This window comes from Macrotis lagotis, chromosome X (assembly GCF_037893015.1).
Source record: "Macrotis lagotis isolate mMagLag1 chromosome X, bilby.v1.9.chrom.fasta, whole genome shotgun sequence".
NCBI classification, from domain to species: domain Eukaryota; kingdom Metazoa; phylum Chordata; class Mammalia; order Peramelemorphia; family Peramelidae; genus Macrotis; species Macrotis lagotis.
Window position 1 is genome coordinate 467,582,776 of NC_133666.1, and position 27,166 is coordinate 467,609,941.

General features: G+C 35.5%; 1 protein-coding gene across 5 annotated transcripts in view; it reads left to right on the plus strand.

Moving 5' to 3' along the window:
* Positions 1–25,490, plus strand: part of RALBP1 (ralA binding protein 1) — a 64,157-nt gene extending 38,667 nt beyond the window's left edge. For all 5 annotated transcript variants that reach the window (XM_074208761.1, XM_074208765.1, XM_074208764.1 and 2 more), the window contains 8 exons: positions 2,355–2,813; positions 6,233–6,582; positions 8,071–8,232; positions 10,508–10,639; positions 16,853–16,960; positions 19,375–19,496; positions 19,798–19,921; positions 22,900–25,490. In XM_074208761.1, the coding sequence (XP_074064862.1) occupies positions 2,355–2,813; positions 6,233–6,582; positions 8,071–8,232; positions 10,508–10,639; positions 16,853–16,960; positions 19,375–19,496; positions 19,798–19,921; positions 22,900–23,169 (1,727 nt within the window). In that variant the 3' untranslated portion in view covers positions 23,170–25,490. The remainder of the gene's footprint in view (positions 1–2,354; positions 2,814–6,232; positions 6,583–8,070; positions 8,233–10,507; positions 10,640–16,852; positions 16,961–19,374; positions 19,497–19,797; positions 19,922–22,899) is intronic.
* Positions 25,491–27,166: the final 1,676 nt, after the last annotated feature.

Below are 27,166 nucleotides of genomic sequence, written 5' to 3' on the forward strand. Positions count from 1 at the left end.
CATGTTTTTCCTGCATCTCTCTCATTTCTTTTCCCAATTTTTCCTCTATCTCACTCACTTGACTTTCAAAGTCTGTTATGGCCTGAGCCCAATTTCTGTTTTTCTTGGAGTCTTTAGATGCAGGAGCTTGTGTTTTCTCATCTTCATATTGAGTGTTTTTATCCTTCTTGGGCTCATATGCAAAATATTTCTCAATGGTTGTTCCTCTTTTTTCTCTGCTTACTCATTTCCCCAGCCTGTGCCTGGTTTTGGGGTGTTTCCTGAGCTTTTGGGACACCCCCACAAGGATCTCAGTATGTGAGGCTCTGTCCTCCCTCCTGGTCTGTGGTCTGTGAATGACCACAAGCGCCCCCCTCTGCCACGGGGCTGAGGTGGGGGAGGCCCTGCTGTTCTATTGGGGGGCCTAGACTGTGACCAGGGTCTGAATGTGTTCAGAGTCCTGTTCCAGGGACAGGACAGAGCTCTTCAGTCCTTCTCTCTTCACTCCCCTCCTTCAGCTCAATGGGCTCATGCCCTGGGGGCTCCTGCTTATCAGGTCAGCCTGAAGTGGCTATGCTGCTCTCTGTGTGCACTGAGGGCTGGGCTTCACATGCTCGCTCTGGCAGAGGTCCGTCCTCCATTCCTCCAAGTTGTGCCCGGTGCTCCCCCGGGGTGTAGGTCAGGAAACTCACCCGCAGCTATGGCTCCCAGCACCCTGGGGCTGCTTCTGGGAGGCTGAAGTTCCCTCCCTCTGGTGGGCCACCTCTTTGGTGGGCTTCCCCTCCAACCCTGTGGAGCAGAGCCTTTGCATTTTTTTCCAGGTTACCTTGGGTTGGAGAATTGCCTCACTGGATCCCTCTGTGGGTTCTGTCTCTTGAAAATATAGTTAGAGTCCTTAAGTTTATAAATTTTGCTCCAGAGCAACTAAGAGAGGGTCCTCTCCTGTCTCCATCTTGGCTCGGCCCCCCAGCTTGAGTTTTTAATGAAAATTTTCCCAATATCAGGTCTAAATCTGCCTCTACAGTTTTTGCTGGTAATTGCTGTTTTATTTAGAGAGAACATCAAGAAGGGATGGACTGGCAGCTAGTTTCCTTTTCAAAATATTATACTTCTATTTTTATATTAACCATTCTTCTCCCCCCATCCCCCATCTGTATATGAGGTAGAGGTACACTGAATTTAGCTAAAAAACATGATTATAGTTATTGACTAACAACATTTACAAATGTAAAATCAGATTTGAAGAGTTCTAAAAAGTTGACTTTGGTGATTGTTTTTGTTTTCTGTTTTTGTTTTGCTTTTATTACTTGAGTGTTAATATCAGTACTCATGCAAGTTTGATTGAAAATAACTATGAATGATAGTAGAAATAGGAATCTCAAGCTTTTTTTTTTTCTTCTTGGCTAAAAGCCAAAGAACAAAGTGATAGCATTTGCATCTTCTGTTGAATAGGAATCTGATACATTTATTGTCTTTAAAAATATACTTTGTATAAAGTCAGCAGTATTTGATTTATATTTAGTTTTAAAAATTTAGATGTTTCATATTTTCTGGAACTTAACTTTTCATGTTTTTTTTAAAATGTTCCACCAATTTTATTTCCTTTTGTCTCTTCATGTGCTGAAGATAAATTTATTTTAGGAAAAACAAAATTCCAATAAAATAGGTTGGTACCCCTTTTGCATTTTAGTTTAATTATTTTTGCTTGCCCTTCACTGCCCATATATTTTATTTTTAAAACACATTTTAAGAGTATTGCATATAATCATTTGATTTGATATTGGAGGAAATGATATGGAAGAAGCATTATTTTACAGAAAAGCTCAGCACAGTAGCTCTATATAGAAGATTTCCTTAATGCATATAAAGTATGACAGTTTTATAAATGAAATTTACAGAGAGAACTTCTAAAAACATTCTATTTTCCTCTAAAATAGCCTATTGGAAAACATTACTCATTGTCTAGCTACATGTTGCCCTCTTGTGGCGAGAGCATGTCCCTGCAAAGATTTTGTTTTCATGAAAGCAGAAACCAGTTTTTAGGATTGATAGATTTGAAAAGGGTTTATATTATGTAGAACCTCTATTAGATTGCTTTTTTTTTTCCAAGGAGAGGGAGGGAGAAAAATGTAAAACTCAGAATCTTGAGAAAAAAAAGATTGGTTAAAACCTACCATTGCATGTAGTTGGAAAAACATAAAAAATATCAAAAAGATTATATTAATTAGCACCGTGGACAAAGGCAGAATGTCTAGTTTTAATGGATTCTCTTGTCACCTGTTTTTTATGGCACAGTTATTCACTTTTTCTTAAATGGACTAACATTTTAGACTTTAAACAAAGATCTAATGAATGTCCCTCACTTTGTTTGACAGCTGAAGGCTATGCTGCCTTTCAGGAGGACAGCTCAGGAGATGAGGCAGAAAGTCCTTCCAAAATGAAGAGGTCCAAGGGAATACATGTCTTTAAGAAGCCAAGTTTTTCTAAAAAGAAGGAAAAGGATTTTAAAGTAAAAGAGAAACCCAAAGAAGAAAAACATAAAGAAGAAAAGCACAAGGAAGAAAAACATAAAGAGAAGAAGTCAAAAGACTTGACAGCAGCTGATGTTGTTAAACAGTGGAAGGAAAAAAAGAAAAAGAAAAAGCCAATCCAGGAGCCAGAAATGCCTCAGGTTGATATTCCAAGTCTCAGACCCATTTTTGGGATACCTGTGGCCGAAGCAGCAGAGAGGACCATGATGTATGATGGCATCCGCTTGCCAGCAGTTTTTCGTGAATGTATAGATTATGTAGAGAAGTATGGCATGAAATGTGAAGGCATCTACCGAGTTTCAGGTATTGTGTCCCTATAACTTATTAGCTATGGTTAAAAAAAATCAAGATTCATTCTTCAAAGAAGGAAACCAGGATTAAATTTAGAAGATTTGTGGCTTTTGCTCTTGTCTGAACTTCATTTTTTTTGATTTTCCAAATTGGAAAAATTTTACTTGGCATTTGGGCACTATATTTCCTGTACCATATTTTTTCCATTATTTACATTCAAGTGTTTAATAGATAGGTTTGTATTGTGCTAATTCTATAATCCACAGTGGCCCAGTGGCATAGAAAATGAGATGAAAAGTAGAATTTGTGGGCAGTATCTCCTAATCTGGACCCTTCCATATACCCTCTTTCCTTCTTGCATCTTACCCTCATCCCCCTCCCCCAGCAGTGAGGCACTTGGACGTAGCAGTAGTAGGAGAGCAGGGACAGCACCTTGGCGGCAAAACCACCTAGTGGGAGAAAGGAGAAAAGCTATGTTTTCTAGAAGCCCCTGAGTTAAAAGACTTATCTTGTCATCACCACCGAACAGGAGGAGCTGTATTTCCCCCAGGTAAGGGGTAAAGGGCATAATATTTTGGTCTTAATTTTTAGGCCAAAACATTAAATAGTACTTTCAGTCATATATGATACATATACAGAATTAGTTTCCATTTATCTAACAGAAATTTATTGTATATGTGCCAAAACATTAAATAGTACTTTCAGTCATATATGATAGATATACAGAATTAGTTTCCATTTATCTAACAGAAATTTATTGTACATGTTATGGAGGGATTCCCAATCATCCAAAATTTGTTGTTCTTAAAGACTGTGCTATTATAGCTCAGTGTGAATCATGTATAGGACATGATTGATTTATGATAAATGTTTAAATGTTCATATTCTGCTTCTTAGTATGTGATAAATTTCACATTTCATATTTATGTTACAAATAGGCAGTACTCTTTTCATACATTTGTTTGACAGTTCAGTTGCTAAAATGATTTGGGGGATAGGAAAAGCCAGGGAAAACCAGAAAATAACATGTTCCTGAATTTTTTTCACCTTCCAAATTTGTGTGGGAGTTTTGGCACTTGTATCATGAAAAATTTTGATTGCTAGAGATGTGTCTTCATTTTCCAGGAAATAAAATTGAGATTTTGAATTTGGATTTGAGATCTTTGAAAGCAACATTATAGTAGTATTCAGAGAAGTTTGAAAGTTTGGCCTTTATGAAAGTAAGAATTTGCTTTCTTAAAAATGTACAAATTGGGGGTGGCTAGGTGGTATAGTGGATAGAGCACTGGCCCTGGAGTCAGGGGGTTCTGAGTTCAAATTTGACCTCAGACACTTAATAATTACCCAGCTGTGTGATCTTGGGCAATTCACTTAACCCTATTGCCTTGCAAAAAAACAAAACAAAACTCCCCAAATGTACAAATCATTAGACGAAAACCATAGGAAGCTGGTTGATTTATGTGACTGGCAAAATCATCCAAGATTAGTTGTTCCCCTATAAATTGTAGGCTAAGCTGATTCTTTTATCATTGAAATAGCTTTGTGGCTCATTCTGGAGTAGAGATACGTTTAACATAGCTCATATGATAAATGTGTGATTTGTGAGTTTTTTTTCCTTTTTGGAAACTTTTGGCATAATAAGACATTGATTTCTGTGTACTGTGTGTGTTTGGTTTTTGTAAATTCATTTGCAATTCTAATTTAAAACTAATTTAAAAATCATTTCTACAGTTGGGATTCAACTTCTATATGATAGTGCATATTAACATCTTTCCTCATCATCTCTCTGTAGAGTGCTTTATTTCCCATGTAAATTTTTTAACATGAAAAATTTTGAGGGGAGGAAAGAACTAACAATTTTGATTAAATGACCATCTACATGCTATGCACAGTACAAATTAGGTAGGGCTTCTATAAGAACATGAATAAAATGATGTATAGTTATCATTTACATTCATAGTTCAAAAGGATTATTACAAAATTGAATTCAAGACAGACAATTGATTAGAAGCAGATAAAAAGAATGTTTAATTGCAAATTAATTTCTCCGTATAGGAAGTCTCAGAATGCAAAATTGCATTTTCTATCATTGCTATAATCATAACTATGATGAAGTCAATTATGTATTTACTGAATACTATGTAAATGTCAATAATTCTAGGAATGCAATACTTTTAAAGTAATTTTTAGCAATACTTTTTTGACTCATTTTTCTTATTTTTCATACTTTTGATCTCTAAATTTGATAAAATTTAAAGCATAGTGAGCTTTTACTCCTACAGAATATTTTTCCCTGAAAAAAGATGAACTGATACAAATGTTATTTAGCATCTTGAAAATCAGAGTTTCATTACTTCTCTAAATCAAAATATTAAAGCTTTGTTTGTTTAAACAAAATTCTGTCCTCCATTTTCATTTTTGTCCTAGACAAGTGTAACCTCTTATTTTAAGACATTATTTGTTAAAAATCTTACTTAAGGGATGGCTAGGTGGCGCAGTGGATAAAGCACCGGCCCTGGAGTCAGGAGTACCTGAGTTCAAATCTGGCCTCAAACACTTAATAATCACCAACTGTTTGGCCTTGGGCAAGCCACTTTAACCCCATTGTCTTGCAAAAACATAAAAAAAAAATTCTTCCTTAAAAAGTCTTTAAATTGGTATTCTGATCATTTACATCACAAAAGGATGCATACCATTAGGCTGATTTTGTGTACAGTGTTCCTATCCCATTTGAAATATGGTTAGTTTTTTTCAAACTTTAATAATTTGACTTTCCAGAACTTTTCAGAAATGCATCTCTGTACATCTCTATACATGCCAAGTTGTTTATCTTGCTTTTTTTTTTTTACTTTTTGTGAGGGAAAACATTGGACTATAAACATTTTCACTACTAATTCACATGCCATACTGGCATAGAAATGAATGATGCATTTAATTAGGGGAGTGAATATTTGGAACTTAGAAATTAGAAACTATTTTGTCAGTTATTTCTTTTATTTTTACTAGAATTATTACCTGTTAACTGGTTTGGGTTTTAAATCTTACTTTATTAGTGAGGTCCCTTTCTTCCTTTAAAAACGATTCTGAGTTATTGGCTCCATAAATATTACCATCCCTTGGCTTAAAATCTTAGGTATTAGTAAAAACTCTAGTATTTATAATGAAATAGTAAATTTTATAATTGTCAGCTTCTGATTGAATATTAGTCATGTAAGTAATATATAGTTTGAAGGAAAGCCATCAAGTTTATGCAAGTAAACATTTTAGCAGCAGATAGTTTGTTACTGATTTGATTGGTTGGAGTAGGTTTAACTGTCAGAAATGGAAGAGTAGTATAGTGAAGAAAGTTTACAAATCAGTTTATATTAGTCTACTTAAACATGTTAGATAACTTTTTTGTATGTTCTCTTTTTAAAATTCATGGATTTAAGGAATAAAATCAAAAGTGGATGAGCTAAAAGCAGCCTATGACAGAGAAGAATCTCCAAACTTGGAAGAATATGAACCTAATACAGTAGCCAGTTTGCTGAAGCAGTATTTGCGAGACCTTCCTGAAAACTTGCTTACCAAAGAGCTTTTGCCCCGATTTGAAGAGGCTTGTGGGAGGAACACTGAGAGTGAGAAAGTACAAGAATTCCAGCGCTTGCTGAAAGAGTTGCCAGAATGTAACTATCTTCTGATTTCCTGGCTGATTGTGCACATGGACCATGTTATATCAAAGGAGTTGGAAACAAAAATGAACATACAGAATATTTCTATAGTCCTCAGCCCTACCGTTCAGGTACTTGGTCTTTTCTAAAAAACAAAGCAGAACAAACTTGTATATATATCATAGAAACTGATGGGCATCAACTAGGTGGGTCATAATTAGCCTTAAGTATAATTATGTGATTTGAACATTGCAGACTTTGGTATGAAGCTATAGATTATATCACAATTGCAATGATATATTTTTAAGAGGGAGGAACCCATAGTACATATTTTAAAGTTTTTAATTATTTCATTAAACATTATCTAATTATATAAATAAAACTCACTTAAAATATTGTTCCTAGGGCTATTTTGTTTGTGCAAGTAGAAGTCAAAGGTCTTTGCTAGAATTGGTTTAATTATGCTTTGATCTTTAGCATTTCATTGTATAACAGTGGATGCTAGAAAGGCATTTTATGATTTTGTAATTGGAGCAAAGATGTTATATAGTTGAGAGCTTTTTAATAGCAGCAGCAATTGGTCTTCATTCTCTTGTACATGATAAAAATATAAATATAAACTTAAGCTCGTGTGTTTTTCCCCTTATTCAATTCTGGGTAGTATAAGCTGAATTGAAATGATCAATTCATATTTTTTGTATTTTCCTATATTGTGTTGAAATGTCCAGATTACTCTAGTATTATTGTTAAGAAGTTCAATGAGATTGGAAAGCAGAGGTTTTGTTTATTTTTTGCTTTTACCAGGCATCCTTTGTATAGATATTTTGTCCTACTATATTGGAAGGAAAATGTAGACAAAACTTTTTGCTTCTCATATTTTCAGTCTGTTAATACATCACGCCCAATGTCAGAATTTGGTAACTTGTTACCATAATATTCCAGTATTGTACTAGAATTGTTAGTATAACTAATTACAGTTATATGGAACATATTTAAGACAAATTCTAGGAAAAAAGTAAGAGTTTATATTTTTAAAGTAGCAAAAATAATGTTATTGACTTACCACAAAATTAGCAAAACAGAAATCCCAAAGGGAAAAAAGCTAATAGGGAATCTTGTACAATACTTTTACAATAAATTTCAGTAGTATGCACTCATATTTAAAGATTATGAGAGCTCTCCAGTATGGTCACATTGTCTTAACCCTCTCCCTATTTCCAGTTTTTGTTCATTGAAAGACAGCATTCCCCATCACATTCTTGAAAGTGTTAATAGATTTTTATTGTAATGGGCATATAGAAATAGCAATGAACAAAGAGAAATGAGGAGTCATTAATTTGTACTTTTGATTTTTGATCATCTTTTGCAGTTTTGTTGGTAAAGATAACTTATTTTTTTCTGTATTGTTAAATTAATGACTGTCCATTGACATTCAAGTGAAGTTAGTTTAGACATTAAATAGTGAGAAAAACATTGACATTATCCTTTTAAGGAAATTTTCATTCAGGTATGAGTTGAACTAGATCTCTGAGAATTGTCTAAGCTCTAAGATTGTCTGTTTAGTTATACTAAGGAAAATTACAATTATAAAAACTGTTTGGAAATTTTTTTCTTTATAGATAAGTAATCGTGTCCTGTATGTGTTTTTTACACATGTGCAAGAGCTATTTGGAAGTATAGTCCTAAAACAGGTGACTAAACCCCTTCGATGGTCTAATATGGCCACTATGCCAACGCTACCAGAAACACAGGAAAGCATCAAGGAGGAAATCAGAAGACAGGTTTGCACCAAATATATATTATATATGGGTGAAAACTTTTTTTTAGTTCTATAAATTAAATAACATTTTTAACTCATAGATCGAACCCTTTGATGTATTTCAGTGATTCACTTCCTGTTTAGCATATAAAGGAAGAAATTTCAAAATTGTAGCTATGTCCTACACTAGAAATAAGAATATTACTTGTCCTCATTGAATTATATTTCTGGCAAATATTTAGTTGTTTTATATGTGCTCTGTTTACTGATGTGAACTATTCTTCAAGGACAGTTTCAAAAGCTCAGACTTTGAATTAGTTCATCTAGTTTCCTTAGTTCAAGAACGATTTGTATTTATAGATTTAGAGTTAATATAGTTAAATAAAAAAATTAAACTGTAACCTAACAACAGCATAAACCATTCCTTGGTATTTGAAAAATTGATAGTAACACATAAGGAGTTTTGAAGACTTTTGAGCCTTCTTTATGACTCACAGGACTCTTTACTACAAATAAATGTCTGTGTGTTGTGGAAAATGGAATTTTCTCATTTTAAAGTAATATTCAAAAATTTTCAGCATTGGATCGTTTTGCATATTGTGGTTTAGGCAAATACTTAACTTTATCTTTTACTTTTCCCAACTCTGAGTTTGTGCCATTTAGAAGTTTCACTAATGTAAATAATAAAGCATACAAGATAAAAAAAACTGAAGAATAATTGTTACTAGCAAAGTTTGACTTAGAACTTGACAATTTGGGTTGTGAGCAACTTGAGCATCATTAAAGGAGAAAATATGAGGTAACACCTTTTTTTTTTCCTTTGGAGGAAAATGGGGTTAAGTGACTTGCCTAGAGTTACATAGCTCAGAAGTGTCTGAGTCTGAATTTGAACTTGGATCTTCCTCACTCCAGGGCCAATGATCAATCTACTCTGCCATCTAGCTGCCCCTGATTTAATTTGGAAATGACTTAGAAGAAAAAACAGCATCTGGAAAATAGTGGACAACAATAAGCAGTCTAGAGTTCAAAATAGTATCTTATTTTAAGTTTTCTTAAACAGTTACAGTGCTTCATTAGACTTGAACCCTAGTCTCAGCTTGTTTGCCATATTTTGAAAATTATGAAAATGAGTGGAGATATGTTCTTTTTTTTTTTTGCAAGGCAAATGGGGTTAAGTGGCTTGCTCAAGGCCACACAGCTAGGTAATTATTAAGTGTTTTAATTATTTAATTATTAAGAACGAATTTGAACCCAGGTACTCCTGACTCCAGAGCCGGTGCTTTATGCACTGCGCCACCTAGCTGCCCAGAGATATGTTCTTTAAAAAACTCAAAGATTTAACAATTTAAAATTTCTCTTTGTAATGAAAAATTATAAAGGAATAGGATTTTTTTTTAATTTTTGCAAGGCAGTGGGGTTAAGTGGTTATGTAATCATTAAGTGTCTGAGGTCGGATTTGAACTCAGTTACTCCTGACTCCAGGGCTGGTGCTCTATCCACTGCACCACCTAGCCGCCCCTAGGATTTCTTTTAATCCAGGAAAGAGATAAAATTAAAATTATCTTAAAGTTATTTTGTGATTAACTTTTCTGTTTCTTTTGAGAGCAGATTAAGAAAAGATATTCCAATTAATATATAGGATTTTAGGTCAGCAATAAAAAAAAGTTTAAGTGTTCTAAAAGTGCATGAGATATTCATCTACAAGACAAAGGAATAATACAGGTTCTTAACCTGGGGTCTCTGAATTTGTAAAATAAAATTTTTTTTTATAATTTCCATATAATTAGTTTCTTTTATAATGTAGAGTTAAAAACACACTGAGAAAGGGGTTCCTTGTATTCATTCATCAGACTTCTTCTGATGTTTATAATAAAAAAAAGATTAAATACCCTTGGACTAGATAATAAATCCCCAAAAGCCTTTTTAACTTGGGGTTGCATTGTTAGATGATTGCCTTTTAATGACCATAAAAAAAGTTTTTAAGGAGGAAAATCTTTGCATTAAATATTTCCTGAAATTTTTTCAGGTTGTTGATTAGCATTTTGTTGATTTGTTATTATTAGTGCAGTAGACTTTGTTTACTAGCAGGAGATTTTGAAATAATAGGCTTGCATTTCCTACCTATCCATGATGCTCTTAGTGTTCTTGCCCTTTCAGTTGATTAGTGCTCAGAGAATGAGAGCAATGGAATGGAAGCAACCCTAAGCAAAGCAAATTAATTTTTAGTTATTTTTATTGGACCATTGTCTTCCCCATTAGGGTAATTAAGCTGACTACTATCTGTGGTATTTTTTTAGGAATTTCTTTTGAATTGTCTACACCGAGATTTACAGGCAGGAATAAAAGATTTATCCAAGGAAGAAAGGTTATGGGAGGTACAAAGAATTCTAACAGCCCTCAAAAGGAAATTGAGAGAAGCAAAAAGACAAGTGAGTGATTTTATATTCCATGTGCCATGTTTGTAATTTATTTTCCATAATATGTATATGACTGGAAATCTTTTACATTTTCTTTCTTTATTCTCCCTGACAAATCCTTGTTTTTTATGTTTTGCTCTAATTAGTTTTTTTAATTGTTGTATTTCTTGAAGTTCACTTGCTTTAGTAAATATTTCCAATTGTTGATATTGAAACTTCAGGTTATTTTCCTTGTTAAACATTTTTCTAAATTTCAAACTTGATTCATGTTTTAAGATCCAAGTGTGTTGTATTATTACCTATAACATCCTTAAACAGAATTCTGTTAAGGCTTAGAAGTAGCTCAGATACAGGCATCATGAACTTTGGAATGAATCAGAATTTTAGGATCTGAGAAGAACAGGTGGGACAGAGTGTGGGGGATGGAGATAGTGAAAAACAGGTTTTGTTTTTTAAATTAAATTGGTGTTGGTATTCAGCCAACTTCAAATAACTAGGATTCAGGTAATCAGATTGACCTCAAATGAAAGTTTAACTCCTGCATTTGTAACACCTGAAGAAACCTGAAACCTATTCATTCTCATGGATCTCACTTGTAGGTCAAGTTTCCAAGGTGTCTTAGAGCTGAATACAGTTTGCAGGTTAGCTTTATGTGGCTTTTAAAGAAACTAAAAACCAAAACCTCTTTAGGTATATCTTTGTAATAGAGAAGTTAGAAGTTTGTATTTAGTGAAAAGTCAATTTTTTCATTTTCTTTCAGAAGGGAAACTACTTTGTGAGTGTGCTTCCTCCTCCTCTCTCTACCTCAGCAGAAGCACTTTGGGAAAGATGTTAGTCCAGAATCTTGATTGCTTTATATTTTCTTTATTATGACTAATCCTCATTTTGTTATGTTTTTTGCTGTCTTTTGTCCGTTTTCTGTGTCCTTTCCCTCTCCTTTAAAATTGAAATTAAAACTGGTCTCCAGTAACAAACCAACCCAATCCAATCCATAGATTATTTCACCAACTTCATGCAATAATAATAATAATAATAATAATAACAATAATAAATAATAATAATAATGCAATCATTTGTTGGGGGGGTAAGGTTTTGAGTTTCACTTTTCTTCCTCTCTCCTTCCCTTCCCAGAGAGAGCAATATGATATAGGTTATACATATAGGTGCTTTTTTTTTGTTCGTCCTTCATTTTTTTTTTTTGATATTTTATTTTTCTAATTACATGTTATGAAAGTTTTTCAATATTCATCCACATGCATATGCATATTTTTAAATTACATGATTTTCTTCCACCCTCCCTTCCCACTCCCCTCCCCTCAGTGGTGAACAGTTAGGTGAATATTGCACATATACATTTGTGTTTAAGGTGTTTACAGATTAGTCATTTTTGTTATGAGGAATTAGGATTAAGGGAAAAGAAAGAAATCCATGAGATAGGAAAGAATTAACAAAGAGAATTTTTTAAAAGGTGAATGAATGTAGTGATCATTCAGATTCCATTGGGGTTTGTTTTGTTTTGTTTTGTTTGCCTTCCTCTGGATGTGGATAGCATTGTCCATAACAGGTCTCCCCAGATTGTCCTGGATCTCTGAACTGCTGAGAGGACCTGCGTCCATCAAGATTGATCAACACACAATGTTGTTATTTATGTGTATACTGTTCTCTTGGTTCTGTTCTTTTTGCTCGGTATCATTTCCTGTATTTCATTCCATGCTTCTCTAATTTTTTTATATTTTAAAAAATTTTTATTTTATTTAAGGCAATGGGGTTGTGACTTGTCCAAGGTCACACCTAGCTAGGCATTTATTAAGTGTCTGAGGTCACATTTGAACTCAGGTCTTCCTGACTCCAAGGCCAGTGCTCTATCCACTGTGCCACCTAGCTGCCCCCTTCAAGCTTCTCTAGAATCTGACCATTCAGGGTTTCTTATAGAATATTAGTATTCCATCACGTTCATATACCATAACTTGTTCAGCCATTCCTCAATAGATGGGCATCCCCTCAATTTCTAATTCTTTGCCACTACAGAAAGAAGTTGCTATGAATATTTTGGACTTTTCCCATTTTTTATGATTTCTTCTGGATATAGACCTAGAATTGGAATTGCTGGGTCAAAGGGTACAGTTTTATTGCTCTCCAGAATGGTTGGATCCATTCCCACCAGCAATGCATCAATGTCCCAATCCTCCTGTAATCTCTCCAACATTGACCAGCTTCCCTTTTGATCATTTTAGCCAATCTGATAGATATGAGGTGATATTTCCTAGTTGTTTCAGTTTGCATTTCTCTAATCAATAGTGATTTGGAGCATTTTTGCATATGATTATACATGGCTTTAATTTCTTCATTTGAAAAACTGTTCATATCCTTTGACCATTTATCAATTAGGGAATTGTCCTTTCTTTTCTTTTTTTTTCTTTCTTTTTTGCAAGGGAAATTGGGTTAAGTGGCTTGCCCAAGGCCACACAGCTAGGTAATTATTAAGTGTCTGAGACTGGATTTGAACCCAGGTACTCCTGACTCCAGGGCTGTTGCTTTATCCACTGTGCCATGTCATCAGGGAGGTGATACCATGATAAGAAGCATGTAAAGTGGATTTGAATGGGAAGGGTGCTGTGCTAAGACACTAGTCTCACTTTTTCCTCCAGAGTCATCTGGGTCCAGTGGCCAGATATGAATCAGGATGACTAGAGATGGTCTTGGATGAAAGGCAATCAGGATAAAGTGACTTGCCAAAGGTTATACAGCTAATAAGAGTCAAGTGTCTGAGGCCGGATTTGAACTCCTGTCCTCCTGACTCCCAAGGCCAGTGCTGTATCTATTGAGCCACCTAGCTGCCCCTAAATTGACTCTAGAATCATTCCCTGGTATTTTTGTGGGCCTTTTGAGAAGGAGGTAGGTAGGAAAGTCATATATGTGATGTGGTTCTCATGAAGTATAGTAGTCTTTCACTTAAAATGTAAGGAAAGTAGCTTTGTGGTCTCAGTGCCAGAGGTAGAAGTAAACATTTTATAGAATGCCTTATTTCCACATAATACTTTTTTGGGTATAAGCAAATAGTGTTTGTTATAAAAATAGGCAATTGCTTATCTTGACTGCCATTATTTATAAATTCTAGAAGAAAATGAAAGGTAATCTGCCAGAAGAAACATTTTAGAAAAGTTCTCTGGCTCATGAAAAAGGATTAAAAACCCCCACGTGTACAAAAATATTTGTAGTGGCAAAGAATTGGAAATCAAGGAGATGTCCATCAATTGGGGAATGGCTGAACAAACTGTGGTATATGTATGTGATGGAACACTATTGTTCTATTAGAAATCAGGAGGGATGGTAATTCAGGGAAGCCTGGAAAAACTTGCATGAATTGATACTGAGTTAGATGAGTAGAACCAGAGGAACATTATACATCCTAACAACAATGTGGGGTGATGATCAACCTTGATAGTCTTGCTCATTCCATCAGTGCAATAATCAGGGACAATTTTAGGATTTCTGTGGAGAATAGCATCTCTATCCAGAGAAAGAACTATGGAGTTTAAACAGAGACCAAAGATTATTATCCTCAATTTTTTAAAAAGTTGTCTTATGTCCAAATAATTTTGCTATCTCTAATATTTTCATTCTTCCTTAAGGACATGTTTTTTTCTCTCAACATTCAGTTTTGATCTATGCATATCATGGAAACAAATGTAAAGACTATCAGTTTGCTTTCTATTGGGAGGAAGGGGGAGGGAAGGGAGGGATGAACAATTGCAAAATTCAAAACCTTGCCAAAAAATGATTGATAGAAACTGCTGTTGTAAAAGCTCTGAAAGCAACTATGTTTAAAAAAAATAGTTGTTCCTTTTTTTTCTCTTTATTTCATTTACTCATTTACTCATTTATTTATTTACTTATTTATTGTTTGTTCATTTATTTATTTTCAGGAAATAACATTTTTTTTCCCCTAAATTAAAGGGAATACTCCTTGAAATTTGTTCAAACTCCACGGCTCTTTATCTGGATACAGATGGTATTCTCCATTGCAGATATCCCAAAATTGTCCCTGGTTGTTGCACTGATGGAATGAGCAAGTCCATCAAGGTTGAACATCACCCTCATGTAGCTGATAGGGTGTACAGTGTTTTTTCTGGTTCTGCTCATTTCACTCAGCATCAGTTTATGCAAATCTCTCCAGGCTTCCCTGAAATCCCATCCCTCCTCCCTCCTGGTTTCTAATAGAACAATAGTGTTCCATGACATACATATGCCACAGTTTGCTAAGCCATTCCCCAATTGAAGGACATTTACTTGATTTCCAATTCTTTGCCACCACAAACAGGACTTCTATGAATATTTTTGTACAAGTGATGTTTTTACCTTTTTTCATCTCTTTGCTGGATCAAAGAGTATGCTCATTTTTCTTGCCCTCTGGGCATAGTTCCAAATTTCTCTCCAGAATGGTTGGATGAGTTCACAGCTCCAACAACAGTGTAATAGTGTCCCAGATTTCCCACAACCCTTCCAACAACGATCATTATCCTTTATGATCATATTGGCCAGTCTGAGAGTGTGAGGTGGTACCTCAGAAGCTTTGATTTGAATTTCTCTGTTAAGTAATGATTTAGGGCAATTTTTCATATGGCTATGGATTGCTTTGATCTCCTCATCTGTAAATTGCCTTTGCATATCCTTTGACCATTTGTCAATTGGGGAATGGCTTTTTAAATAGGACTCAGTTCTCTGTATAGTTTAGAAATGAGTCCTTTGTCAGAATCATTACTACATTTCTTTTGATCTTGGTTACAGTGATTTTATCTGTGCAAAAGCTTTTTAATTTAATGTAATTGAAATCATCTAGTTTGTTTTTAGTGCATTCTCCATCTCTTCCTTAATCATAAACTGCTCCCCATAGATCTGACAGGTAAACTAATCCTTGATCTTCTAATTTGCTTCTAGTATTGTTTTTTATGTCTAAATCCTGTAACCATTTGGATCTTATCTTGGTAAAGGGTGTGAGGTGTTGGTCTAATCTAAATTTCTTCCATACTAACTTCCAATTTTCCCAGAAGTTTTTATTAAAGAGAGAGTTTTTATCCCAATAGCTGGACTCTTTGGGTTTATCAAACAGCAGCTTACTATAATCATCTCCTGCTTTTGTACCTAATCAATTCCACTGGTCCACCACTCTGTTTCTTAGCCAATACAGAACAGTTTTGATGACTGATGCTTTATAATATAATTTTAGATCATGTGGGGCTAAGCCCCTTTCTTTTGTACTTTTTTTTCATTAAATTCCTGGAAATTCTTGACTTTTTATTTCTCCATATATGAATTTACTTACAAATTTTTTTTAACTCATTAATTTTTTGGAATTTTGATTGGTAGGGCACCTTAAACAGGTAGTTTAGTTTTGGTAGAATTACCATTTTCATTATATTAGCTCTACCTATCCATGAGCAGTTGGTATTTGCCCAGTTATTTAAATCAGATTTGTGTGAGAAGTGTTTTATAATTGTTTTCAAAAAGATTCTGAGTCTGTCTTGGCAAATAGACTCCCAGGTATTTTATATTGTCTGAGGTTACTTTGAATGGGATTTCTCTTTCTAGTTCTTCCTGCTGTATGTTGCTAGACATATATAGAAAAGTTGAGGATTTATGAGGGTTTATTTTATATCCTGCAACTTTGCTAAAATTGCTAATTGTTTCCAGTAGTTTTTTAGATGATTTCTTGGGATTCTCTAGATATACCATTGTGTCACCTACAGAGTGACAGTTTTGTCTCTTCCTTCCCAATTCTGATTCCTTCAATTTCTTTTTCTTCTCTAATTGCTGATGCTAACATTTCTAATACCATATTGAATAGTAGTGGTGATAATGGGCATCCTTGTTTCACCCCTGATCTTATTGGGAATGCCTCTAGCCTCTCCCCATTGAATATAATGCTTGTTAATGGTTTCAGATAAATACTGCTAATTATTCTAAGGAACAGTCCATTTTCCTACGCTCTCTAGTGTTTTTAGTAGGAATGGATGCTGTGTTTTGTCAAAAGCTTTTTCAGCATCTACTGATATGATCATATAATTTCTGATAGGTAACAGTTTTCCTAATATTGAACCAACCCTGCATTCCTGGGATAAATCTTACTTGATCATAATGTTTTATCCTAGTGATAACTTGTTGTAATCGTTTTGCTAAGATTTTAAAATAGTGGTTCCTTAATTGGTTGCTTGTCTGGTTTGACAGGAATGTGAAACCAAGATTGCTCAAGAGATTGCTAGCCTTTCAAAAGAGGATATTTCCAAAGAAGAAATGAATGAAAATGAAGAAGTTATAAATATTCTACTTGCCCAGGTACTACATTTTGTAATCTCTAATTTTTTCCCAGCTAATTTTCCTTTTTCTATGCCTTAAGAAAATTCAGTTTATGTATATTGCATTGAAGAGAATGGAGTGATTAGATTAATTTTTAATAATTTTTTTTGATAAGGTGAGTTGTCTAAAGCAGTGTTTCTCAAAGTGTGACCTTTGAAGGGCACCTTCCATGGTAGACCATGGTCTAAGATAACCAAATTTATCATAAAATGTTTTTATAGATGTGAATTAATAATTTTTTGATTGTTCTATAAAACCTAAATATCACCATGGATATTTCATAGGATTAAAGGCCCTTCCCATTACAATTTTAGATTTGCCCCTATAGAGTTGCTCAGGCCAGTCTGTCTGCAGCTGGGTCCCATTTAGATATCAGCATCCTGTGTGTAGAGTTAGGGTTTACCTTGTCTGGGTGTATAGTGCAGTAACAGTAGTGTCTTCTCTTGAGAGACTATCCACAGTTAAAGTGTGTGGCATATAAATTTCTTATTTTGAAAGAGAATGGTATAGCTATTTACCTTTATCAGTGTTTTTGTGATTTCCTAGGGAGTAAGACTTACATATTCCCTTTTGTAATGTAGTCAACTTTGTTTTTAAAAAGGTTATAAAGAAATTGTGAATTATAACTTTGTAAATTTTAACCAATGGAAATTAGACCAGAGAGATTACTTCCAAAGATCTCTTGGGGTGGCTAGGTGGCGCAGTGGATAGAGCACTTGCCCTGGAGTCAGGAGTACCTGAGTTCAATTCTGGCCTCGGACACTTAATAATTACCTAGCTGTGAGGCCTTGGGCAAGCCACTTAACCCCATTGCCTTGCAAAAAATAAAAAATAAAAAGAATACTTTTCCCTACATGAAAATCACAAAGAAAAATTTATTTGGAACTAATTATTTGTCACTGTGTGTCCTGGATGTAAACCAGTAACCTGTTTTCCTGACCTGATTTTAATATGGGAGAAACCAAAAGTGATCGTGTGTGTGTGTGTGTGTGTGTGTGTGTGTGTGTGTGTATTTATCCCCTTGTATCTTTGGATCATTACAGCATAATACTAGGTGAAAACACCATCCATTTTATATGCTGTTAATACTCTGTATATCATATTCTTGCCAATTCACATTATTTGAAAAGACTTTGAGATCTATAAACTTGCTTCCAATGACTGGATTTCAGTGAACAGAAAAAATTCTGTAGGTAAGGAAAGTCTATTCACTTGAATAAGTATTAAACACTAGCCTTAAGCTCTTTGTGACCATTTGGATTCCATTTAAAGACTATTTAAAGATAGTTCCTTCTCTCAGAAGATGTCTTTGGCCTTAAGTCTAAGCTGTACACAAAGGTTATCTCTTCTTTTCCATGCCTTGTTTTTCACTCATGTAGTTTATCATATGGAATAAGTTCAACATGACCTTTTTTAAGTTAATTTTTCTGCATAAACTATATTAGATCATAGAGGCTAACATCATGTTTTGCTTTTATTATTAAGCATAGTAATAAACTTTGTTAATGTTGTAAACCTTGGGCTTGTTCTTTTAGATGTTTTAAAATTTGATTATGAATTGTGAGTCTGTCTATTCTGAATTTATTAGAGTTCATAATAATACATTTTGAATATTCCCAAGAAATTAGGAAGAAATGGAGTTCTGATCTGGAAATTCATTATAGTTTTACAAGACTTCATCATTAGGATGTCTTAGCTATGAGCAGAGCAAGCAAGTTAGTTTGAATTCTTGTCATCTCTGGTGTTGCCTAGGAGGAAATCATTCCTGTTTTCTCTGATAAAAACTATAGGTCTAGGTATTTTATGTTACCCTATCCAGATGCTGAATTGGAAGTGTCTACCTACCATCTTCCTTCTTTTGTCTTATTATGTTATGTAAAGAAGCTGTGGCATGGGTAGATGGAGGCTTCTGCTCTGTTCTGTAGCTGTTGCCAGATTTAGAATTATATAGTTAAAAAAAAGGTACTTTGGAAATGGAAATTTAGAGTGACATTGTGACATTTTTGAGGAATAATATAAGAATAGGAATTTGAATTATAAAACTTTGTTAAGCTAACTATGCTTTCTGAACTGGGTCCTTATTGGAATTATTTTCAGACTCAGTACCTTGAATATGATCATTCCTGTGCCTTAGCCTCTACTATAAAATCTTACTGGTTTTATGTAGCTAATGTTACTTTGAATCATAGATGGAATTTGAGAGCAAGGTTTAAAGATGCTGACTCAAATGGGTGATCAAATAGTGAAAAAGAATTGAGGAGCAGGGCTAGCCCCATTTTCAACTTTGGATCTATTTCTGTATATTGGTTGCATTGAAAATCTAGGGCATTAACTTCTCTTAAAAATGTGAAAAATTCAAGATCTGCTCAGATAATTTTTCTTGATAATTTTAGGAAAATGAGATTTTAACTGAACAGGAAGAGCTTCTAGCCATGGAACAGTTCCTCCGGAGACAGATTGCTTCAGAAAAAGAAGAGATAGAACGTCTCAGAGCAGAAATTGCTGAAATTCAAAGGTAAGACTGACCTGAAGTTGTTTTGAAAACATTCTTGTCCTCTTCCTAAATTCTGCTAATATCCCTATGCCTGTAATTTGGGGACTTTAATGCCTTAGCTCTTTCCATCCCCATTTAACTTGCCAAAAAACCCCAAAAGTTTTCATGTTAAGCCACATTTAACTTTCCATTTGCGTAAAATAGAACCACTTTTATTAATGTTAGAATTAAATGTGTGCAGAAATAATGGCAGTACTAAACCTTGGGCATACCTTTTCTTTGCATTGGTACATGCAGCTTTTGATCACCTTTATCATTTTAGTCGTCAGCAGCATGGTCGAAGTGAAACAGAGGAATATTCCTCTGATAGTGAGAGTGAGAGTGAAGATGAAGAGGAACTTCAAGTTATTCTTGAAGACTTACAGAGGCAGAATGAAGAGCTAGAGGTGAGCAATTGTTTCTCAGTAATAATTTTGGAAGTGAAATGTCATAAAACTTGCTTGGGAAATTTCCTTTTCTTCACTATTTGACACCAGTTCTTATGTCATGTTAATGAAGTGTATATAGCTATATTCTTCAGCAGTTAAACCACTTAGGAAATACCAGGCATTTTCTGTTTGGAAGTGAATGTCTCCATTGACATGGCTAGCAGGAGTCTGCTTTCCTCAAGTATGTCTCTATCTTGCCTACTCTTTTAGTCTGGCTAACATGACCCCTCAGGAGAGAAAAATATTTGTGTAAAGGAAAAACCCAATTTCTTCATCTAAACCTATTAATAGTACTGTTATGTCCTTGGGTAATAAGAGGTGAAAGGGATTTGACTGGAAAATCAGGGATTTTATGAGTAATAAGTGGACTGCAACTTCAGCTAAATTAGGAGAGTCAAACCAACACATGCCATCTCAGGCCACAGTATCTATAGTTGTGTCCTAATGGAACCACATATGTTCAGTTTATTTTTGGAGATCAGAATGATAAACTTATTGAAAGAGCTCTGTTAGCCTGAGAGGGGAACATCCCTGATGTGAAAGAATGTCCTGTAAAAGAGGGATTAGATTTTTCCTTTTCTCCTGTGTGGTAGAACTCATAGCATTGGGTTCAAGTTTCAGAAATGTAGTTAGTATTCAAACTTTTTTTAAAGGAAAAATTTGTAATGATTAAAGAGAATGTGATAAGGGACTGGAACAGTGATTTCTCTGCAAATTGTAATCTTGGAATGTGTCCTTGAGCACTGACTTAGGGTCACACAGTCAGTGACTACTAGATTTGACCTGGAGTCTTGTTTGCTCCAAGGTCGGCAAGTACAGTTTGTCATTATCAGTCTTCCCGTGAAGGCTGGGTTTGTTGTGCGTCACCTGCCTTGCCACTCACCTGCCAGATAGCTTCAACTGTATGATGGCCCATAGGCCAAGATTAGCGTATCTAAAATAACTCGTCCCCCTTTCTCTCCTAACCCCAAACTCAAGTTTTTTCCTAAAATCTTTATCATCAAGGGTACTTCATCATTTAGGTTCAATTTCTAAATCTGCTTTCATTTTCATTAATCCTCGAATCAAATTAGTTGCCTTTGTCACACCTCCCTTTCTCTGCACACAAAGCTACTACTCTGATTCAGGATAGCACCTCTAGCTTGATTAGTCTGCCCCTTTCTACACCACTCTATGATCTGGCCATGCATGTCAACTCTTCCAAGAAGCTTCATTGGTTATTACCTCCAGGATAAAATATAAATTCTTCTATTTGGCTTTTGTCAAATTTTAAGTTCAATTGAAATTAAACTATTTACTGTTCTTATGTGAACTTTCCATCTCCTGACTTTTTTTTAGTCTTTCTCCTCTCATACCTGGGATTATTTCCTTTTTACTTTTACTTTCAGGAATCCTTAACTCTGTTCCTTCAAAGTGTTAGCAAAGAAGTCATTGGGAGCATGCTTCCCCCTCTTCCACCTTCAATTAATTTGCATCTCCTGTCTATATCTGTTCTTGTTCTCTAGTTGAATGTGAAATGTGAATGTGAATGTGAAATGCCTGAAATGGCAGAAATCTTCATGGATTCCTGTTCAATTTGGGATATTGTAAAAGGAATTCCTAATTAGGTTATTTTTGTTGGCTTCAGAGGTTCTTCCAGCTTTGTGCTTCTAACTTCCAATCTTCATTCAATAAGCATAGTGTATTGTGTTAATGGTCTTTTGTATCACATTATTAGAGATAAAAAGGGCTTTTTGGAGAGACTGTTTTCCTATATTTGATTGAGGCTGAGAATATGAGGAACATGAAAAGCTGATGTGTTTGTAGCCTGAAGAAAAAAGTTTGTAGGATTTAGGCATGGAGCTGGACCTTCATTTTACAGATGAGTTCACACATATATAAACCCTAAAAAGTGAAGTGATTGGTCCACACAAGTATCTAGATTAGAACCAAAATCTATTAGCCATGCCTGTCCCTTGCCCTCTCCATTCCCTTGACATTACATCCCTTTCAAAAGGATTGGCTTGGAGTTCTCCTTACATTTTATCTTGACAGGATTTTCTTCCTTTTCAGAAAGGGATGTCTAACCTAAGAGGTTAGACATATATTTTAATGACAACTCCAGGAAAGGAATTTTGACCCATCCCTCTCCTCAGGGAAGACCCTCATGAGAATGACAGGAGCATAATAATGCCTTACAGTGTCCAAAGATACCAGTTGATGATCCTTATAACTCAGAGGGGGCTGGCAGCATTATCCTAATTTTAGAGAAATTGGAGCCAAAATGTTAAAGAGCTGCGGAGTCTCATCACTGTGAGGCAGGGAAGATTGGGTCTGCCTTCAGGGTCATAGCTAAGTAATAAATGGAAGGGGAATTTTTATGTTTTGTAAGACTTTCTAAAACCTCTTCTCCCACCCTGGTTTACTTACTCAGCTGAGTGAGCGGGCTGAGCAGTTTTCATAATAAATTCTGATGAACCATTTTCTTAGATATATTTTAATTAACTATGTCTAGCTGGTGGGAGGGGCAATGAGAGGTGGGTTGATGCCCTTACACTGAAGGACTGAAAGCTCACAGTACCTGTCAGTTGTAGATTTAGATGGATACAAAGGCTATCATAATAAATGGAGTTTTGGGTCTAACCTTTTCCACCAGGTAAGTAAGGTGTAAGGTGAGATGCCTTCTAGTCTTCCCATGGCTGTCTAAGGAACGAATCTATTATTATAGGTTCTGTGGCCAGTCAAGAATGCTAAGTGGGAGGGGCTATAATTTAAAAGTTTGGCATATATTTAAATGATTGTAACTATATAGCCACCAGAGGAAGCAGTATTTCTTTTTCTTCCTTAGTAGGGCTTATTGCAACAAAGAGATACTGTGTCAAATTTCTTTGCCAATTGGTAACCATTTTTTCTTCCTCACTGCTTAATTGACACTGTTCTTTCTGTTATTGGTAAAGATAAAGAACAATCATTTGAACCAAGCAATTCATGAAGAGCGAGAGGCCATCATTGAACTTCGAGTGCAGCTTCGACTGCTCCAGATGCAGCGAGCAAAATCTGAGCAGCAGGTGCAGGAAGATGAAGAGCCAGAAAAGCGTGGGGGTGGACCTCAGCAGCAAAGAGACACTGTCCCTGAAACAAAAGCAGCAAAAGAGCAGCAGCCAAAGGCGGTCAAGGAGCAAGCGAAGCCATCACCAAGCAAAGACCGGAAGGAAACGCCGATATGATCAGCCTGTGTAAGGCATCAATGGAATCTACTAGACTTAACAAGGACTGTGCAATTTACTGTAATACTGAGAATAAAAGTGCACACATCTCTTCTGGTGTACATTATGTAAAGATGTCTTTTAATCCTGGGGACACTTGTCTCTTTCATATGTATGAATTCTACCCATCAGGCTCAGGTTACATTGAGTGTACAAAGCAGTGAAAGCATTTTCAGGCTTGGAGGGGACAGATGTGTTTTCCAGATATAGAGTTAGCTTACTTGAAGATTAATTTGCTTCAATTCACATAAAATGAACCTCAAAACTTTTTAATTCTCAAGTATAGTTTTTTTTTTAAACCAAAAATGTTTGGGTTTTGTTTGTTTTCACTACAGCAGAATTGGAGGCTTGCTCTCTTTTCAGGGGAAAACAAATCAAACATGATTTACTGTTATCTGCCTTGTGAATTGACCTATTGTTTCACCCATCATGATTTCTGCTTACTTAAGTCACTTTTGCTTGTGCCTTTTATACCTTTTTGGTGCATAATGGGGGGAGCCATCTGAACCTTTCATGATGGACAAGAATGGCTTGGGCTAACGGGCTACTTTTATATATTCTTATAAAGTATAACTTTTCAATTCTAGACTACACTAAAATAAATTCACACCACTCTGACTGTATGGTTCAGTCCCAGTAAGGCAGATGTGATCGCCCTTGATACTCTATTTTAACAGAACTGTTTGGCAACACGTATGCCACAAAAAACAAAAACAAAAAACCAGAAAGTGAGGATAGGCCCACTTGTTGCGAATTTTGGCCACACCATTAATAGCAAATAACAATGTTCTTTGTAGCTTTTCCATGAAGCTGGTTGGAGTAATTAACTTCTCCAAATTACTTTTCACACAGAAGTGGGTAAATCTTTAATTATGAGTGATCTTTTTTATTCAATACAGGTGGATTTCTATTGCTTGTTTAGGCTAGAATGTAACGTCTTTGCCTGGTTAAGCCATATGCTCTCTTTAACGAAATCTTATTATCTTTCAAGTGAGCCTGCTTTATAGCCTCCCATTTGATAGGATTCAGCAATAGAAAATCATTACTTTATAATAATTGCTATGCTACTCTTTTCCTTTATTAATTCATTGAGGTTTATATCTTAAAGCAGTGATATTTCCCTAACACCTCCCTTCTTAGACCATTTTCTGTTTAAGACATTATTCTTTAAAGTTAAAGATATCCATGAAATTTGTCAAATATTCAATGAATGACATTGAAAATGAACCCCAAGAGCATTGGTAATCTTTATTCCTAGAATTTTGAGTATTTATTTTCAGCACCTCTTGGATGTGGTTGTATCCTCTACTATTGCACTGTTGTGAATTGTTGGCCATTATTTGATTTTGTACAAAAAAAAGCTTTGATATGTTATAGAAAAACAACATACTATTTTTTTAAAATCTGGAGAGAAGATATTATGGTGACTAAAATATGGTCAGGTGATGAACGTAAATGTATAAAAAGCCTTCTTAGTTCTATCTATTCATTTTCTATTTGCTGGCAAAAATATTTAAAGTTACTCTTTTTGTGTAAACACTAATTTCTATCAAGCTGTTATGATTTTGTTTTTAATCAGTGTTTCCATTCTCTTAATATTGGCTAACTTTATTTTGTGCCAGTACCATTAAGCATCAAGCAAATAAATTCAGCAGCCATTTGGGAAAAAAAGTTTTCAATTTCTTAAAATGGTTATTTCTTTGGGATGGATATAGTATTTTAATGTATCATATGGAAAGCAAGAGGATGTATGTAATGGCCTGGCAGGGGAGGGAGTTAGTTGGGTTGCGAAGGGTAGACTATTCTTGTGCTTTCCCTGGTATAGAGAACTCCTTATTGGACTACTTCACCCTGGAGACACCCCCCCCCCCCCCATGAACATGAGCACTTGATCTTCAGAGAATTACCTAGAACATGATAAAAGTCTTTGTCTTTGTCTAGGATTCCATACAGTCTTTGTGTCAGAAGGCAGGACTTGATGGAATTTAAAATCAACTCATTTTCTAGAACCTAGCCATTCAAAAAAAAGATATCTACATCATGACTACATGATCCATCTGTACTTAAACCCTATCTTTTTAATCATGATAGTTTTTATGTGGTCCTTGTGACCAGTAGCCAAATGGCTGGAGTTAGAGAGATGGCCATGAAACAGATTAATTGAAATTCCTGTGAAATATGCTTATGTGGGGAATCCACCACAATCTTCTTATGCAGGAATCAATGAGCTAACTAACCAAGGTGGTTATTTTTTTTAGTACCAAAAATAGCAGCTAATCAATTTTTTGTAAAATGTTACTGTACTCTTTCCTGATTCTGCTACTGGAAGTTTTTAACTTTCAAGCTTTTGCATTACATTGCTCCTAGCTATTTCCAAAATTTTGTGAATATTGGGCTTTGACTAAAAGTTTGCGTTTGGCTTCTTTGAACATCAACGTAACCCTAAAATAAAAGCTTAAGATTTTTACAAATTAAAGCTCAAGAAAAAATAATAAGGTATTGCTTTACACATTCTGATTTAATATAGAAAACAAAAATACATAGAATTACAAAGGGATCCAGTAATATTTCCTCATTTGGGTTCATGGACCCTCTCTACTCTCTAGGGGATCCTAGGTAAAGAACCCATGCTCTTAATATTTCAGATGACCTTAGAAGAATCTAAAGGAGGGAAATTTTCTGGCCTAATTTAATAAATCAAAACCCCAAATTTATACATGTCATTTTAAAAACCAACCAAAAGTGTTAGTGGGGTAATAAATTGTATGAATTGGTGCCCCATCTTAAGGATTTTGCCAGGATCTGAATCAAAACTCATAACAAGATCAGAATTAGAAACCTTCATTAGAACATGAAGGATAGTTTTTCTTTCTCCTGCAAAGATAATCAACTTTTGGGGGCGGGGGTGGAGCCAAAACAGGAGAAGAGCTTCTCCTAGGTGTTCTCTCCATAATATTTCAAAAATCTTAAAATTATGACTAAATTTTCAAGAGAAAGAACCCACAGAAAGATCCAGTGAGGCAATTCTCCAGACCAAGGTAAACTGGAAAATAGTGGAACAACTCCACTCTACAGGGTTAGGGGGCGACCGCCAGAGTGCAGGAACTTCAGCCTCCCAGAGGCAGCCCCAGGGCACCTGGGAGCTGAGGCTCACAGCAGCTGGGGTAGTTTCCTGACCTACACCCTGGGGAGCACTGGGCACAAAGTGGAGGTTCAGTGGAGGGGACCTCTGCCAGGCCCAGGCCCTCCAGGCAGTTGCAGCAGTCAGTTGGCTAGCTGCTCAGCACAGCAGCTCAGATCCAGGAAACAATGCAAGCAGGCATCCATGCCTGTAAGCAGGAGCCCCTAGGCAATTTGAGTTGAGTGTTCAGCCCACAAAGGTAGGGGAATGGAGAGAGACTGCCCTCCTCTGTACCTGGAACAGGACTCTGGGGCTCTGACCACATTCAGATCTTGATCGCAGTCTAGGCCCCCCGTAGGACAGGGTCCCTCCCATCTCAGCCCTGTGGCAGAGGGGTGCACTTGAGGTCATAGACCAGGAGGGAAGTCAGAGCTCAACACACTGAGACCCTTGTGGGTGAGATGTCCCAATAATACTCAAAAGCTGAGGAAGCACCTCAATTATTCTTTGTTCTACCCTGGAAGACCTAACAGTATATATGTAGAAGTTAAGCAGTAATAAAATTGAACTGGAGGTATAAGGCAGTGGTGGCTTGACTCCTTATTCTCAGCTCCCCTCAGGGAGGGAGGTTGTTGCTGTGGGCCCCAAGGTGAAGCAAGCCACAACATAGGAGAGCTGAATTTGAAGATATAATATAGTGTAAAAATGGAGTTAGTGACTAAAAGGGAAATGTAATGGGAGTAAGAGAAAGGAGAGGTGGAATAAGCTATTTCATATAAGTTTTTTTTATTGCAATGAGCGATTGCAATATGGAAGCAGGGAATGAGGGAAACTTCA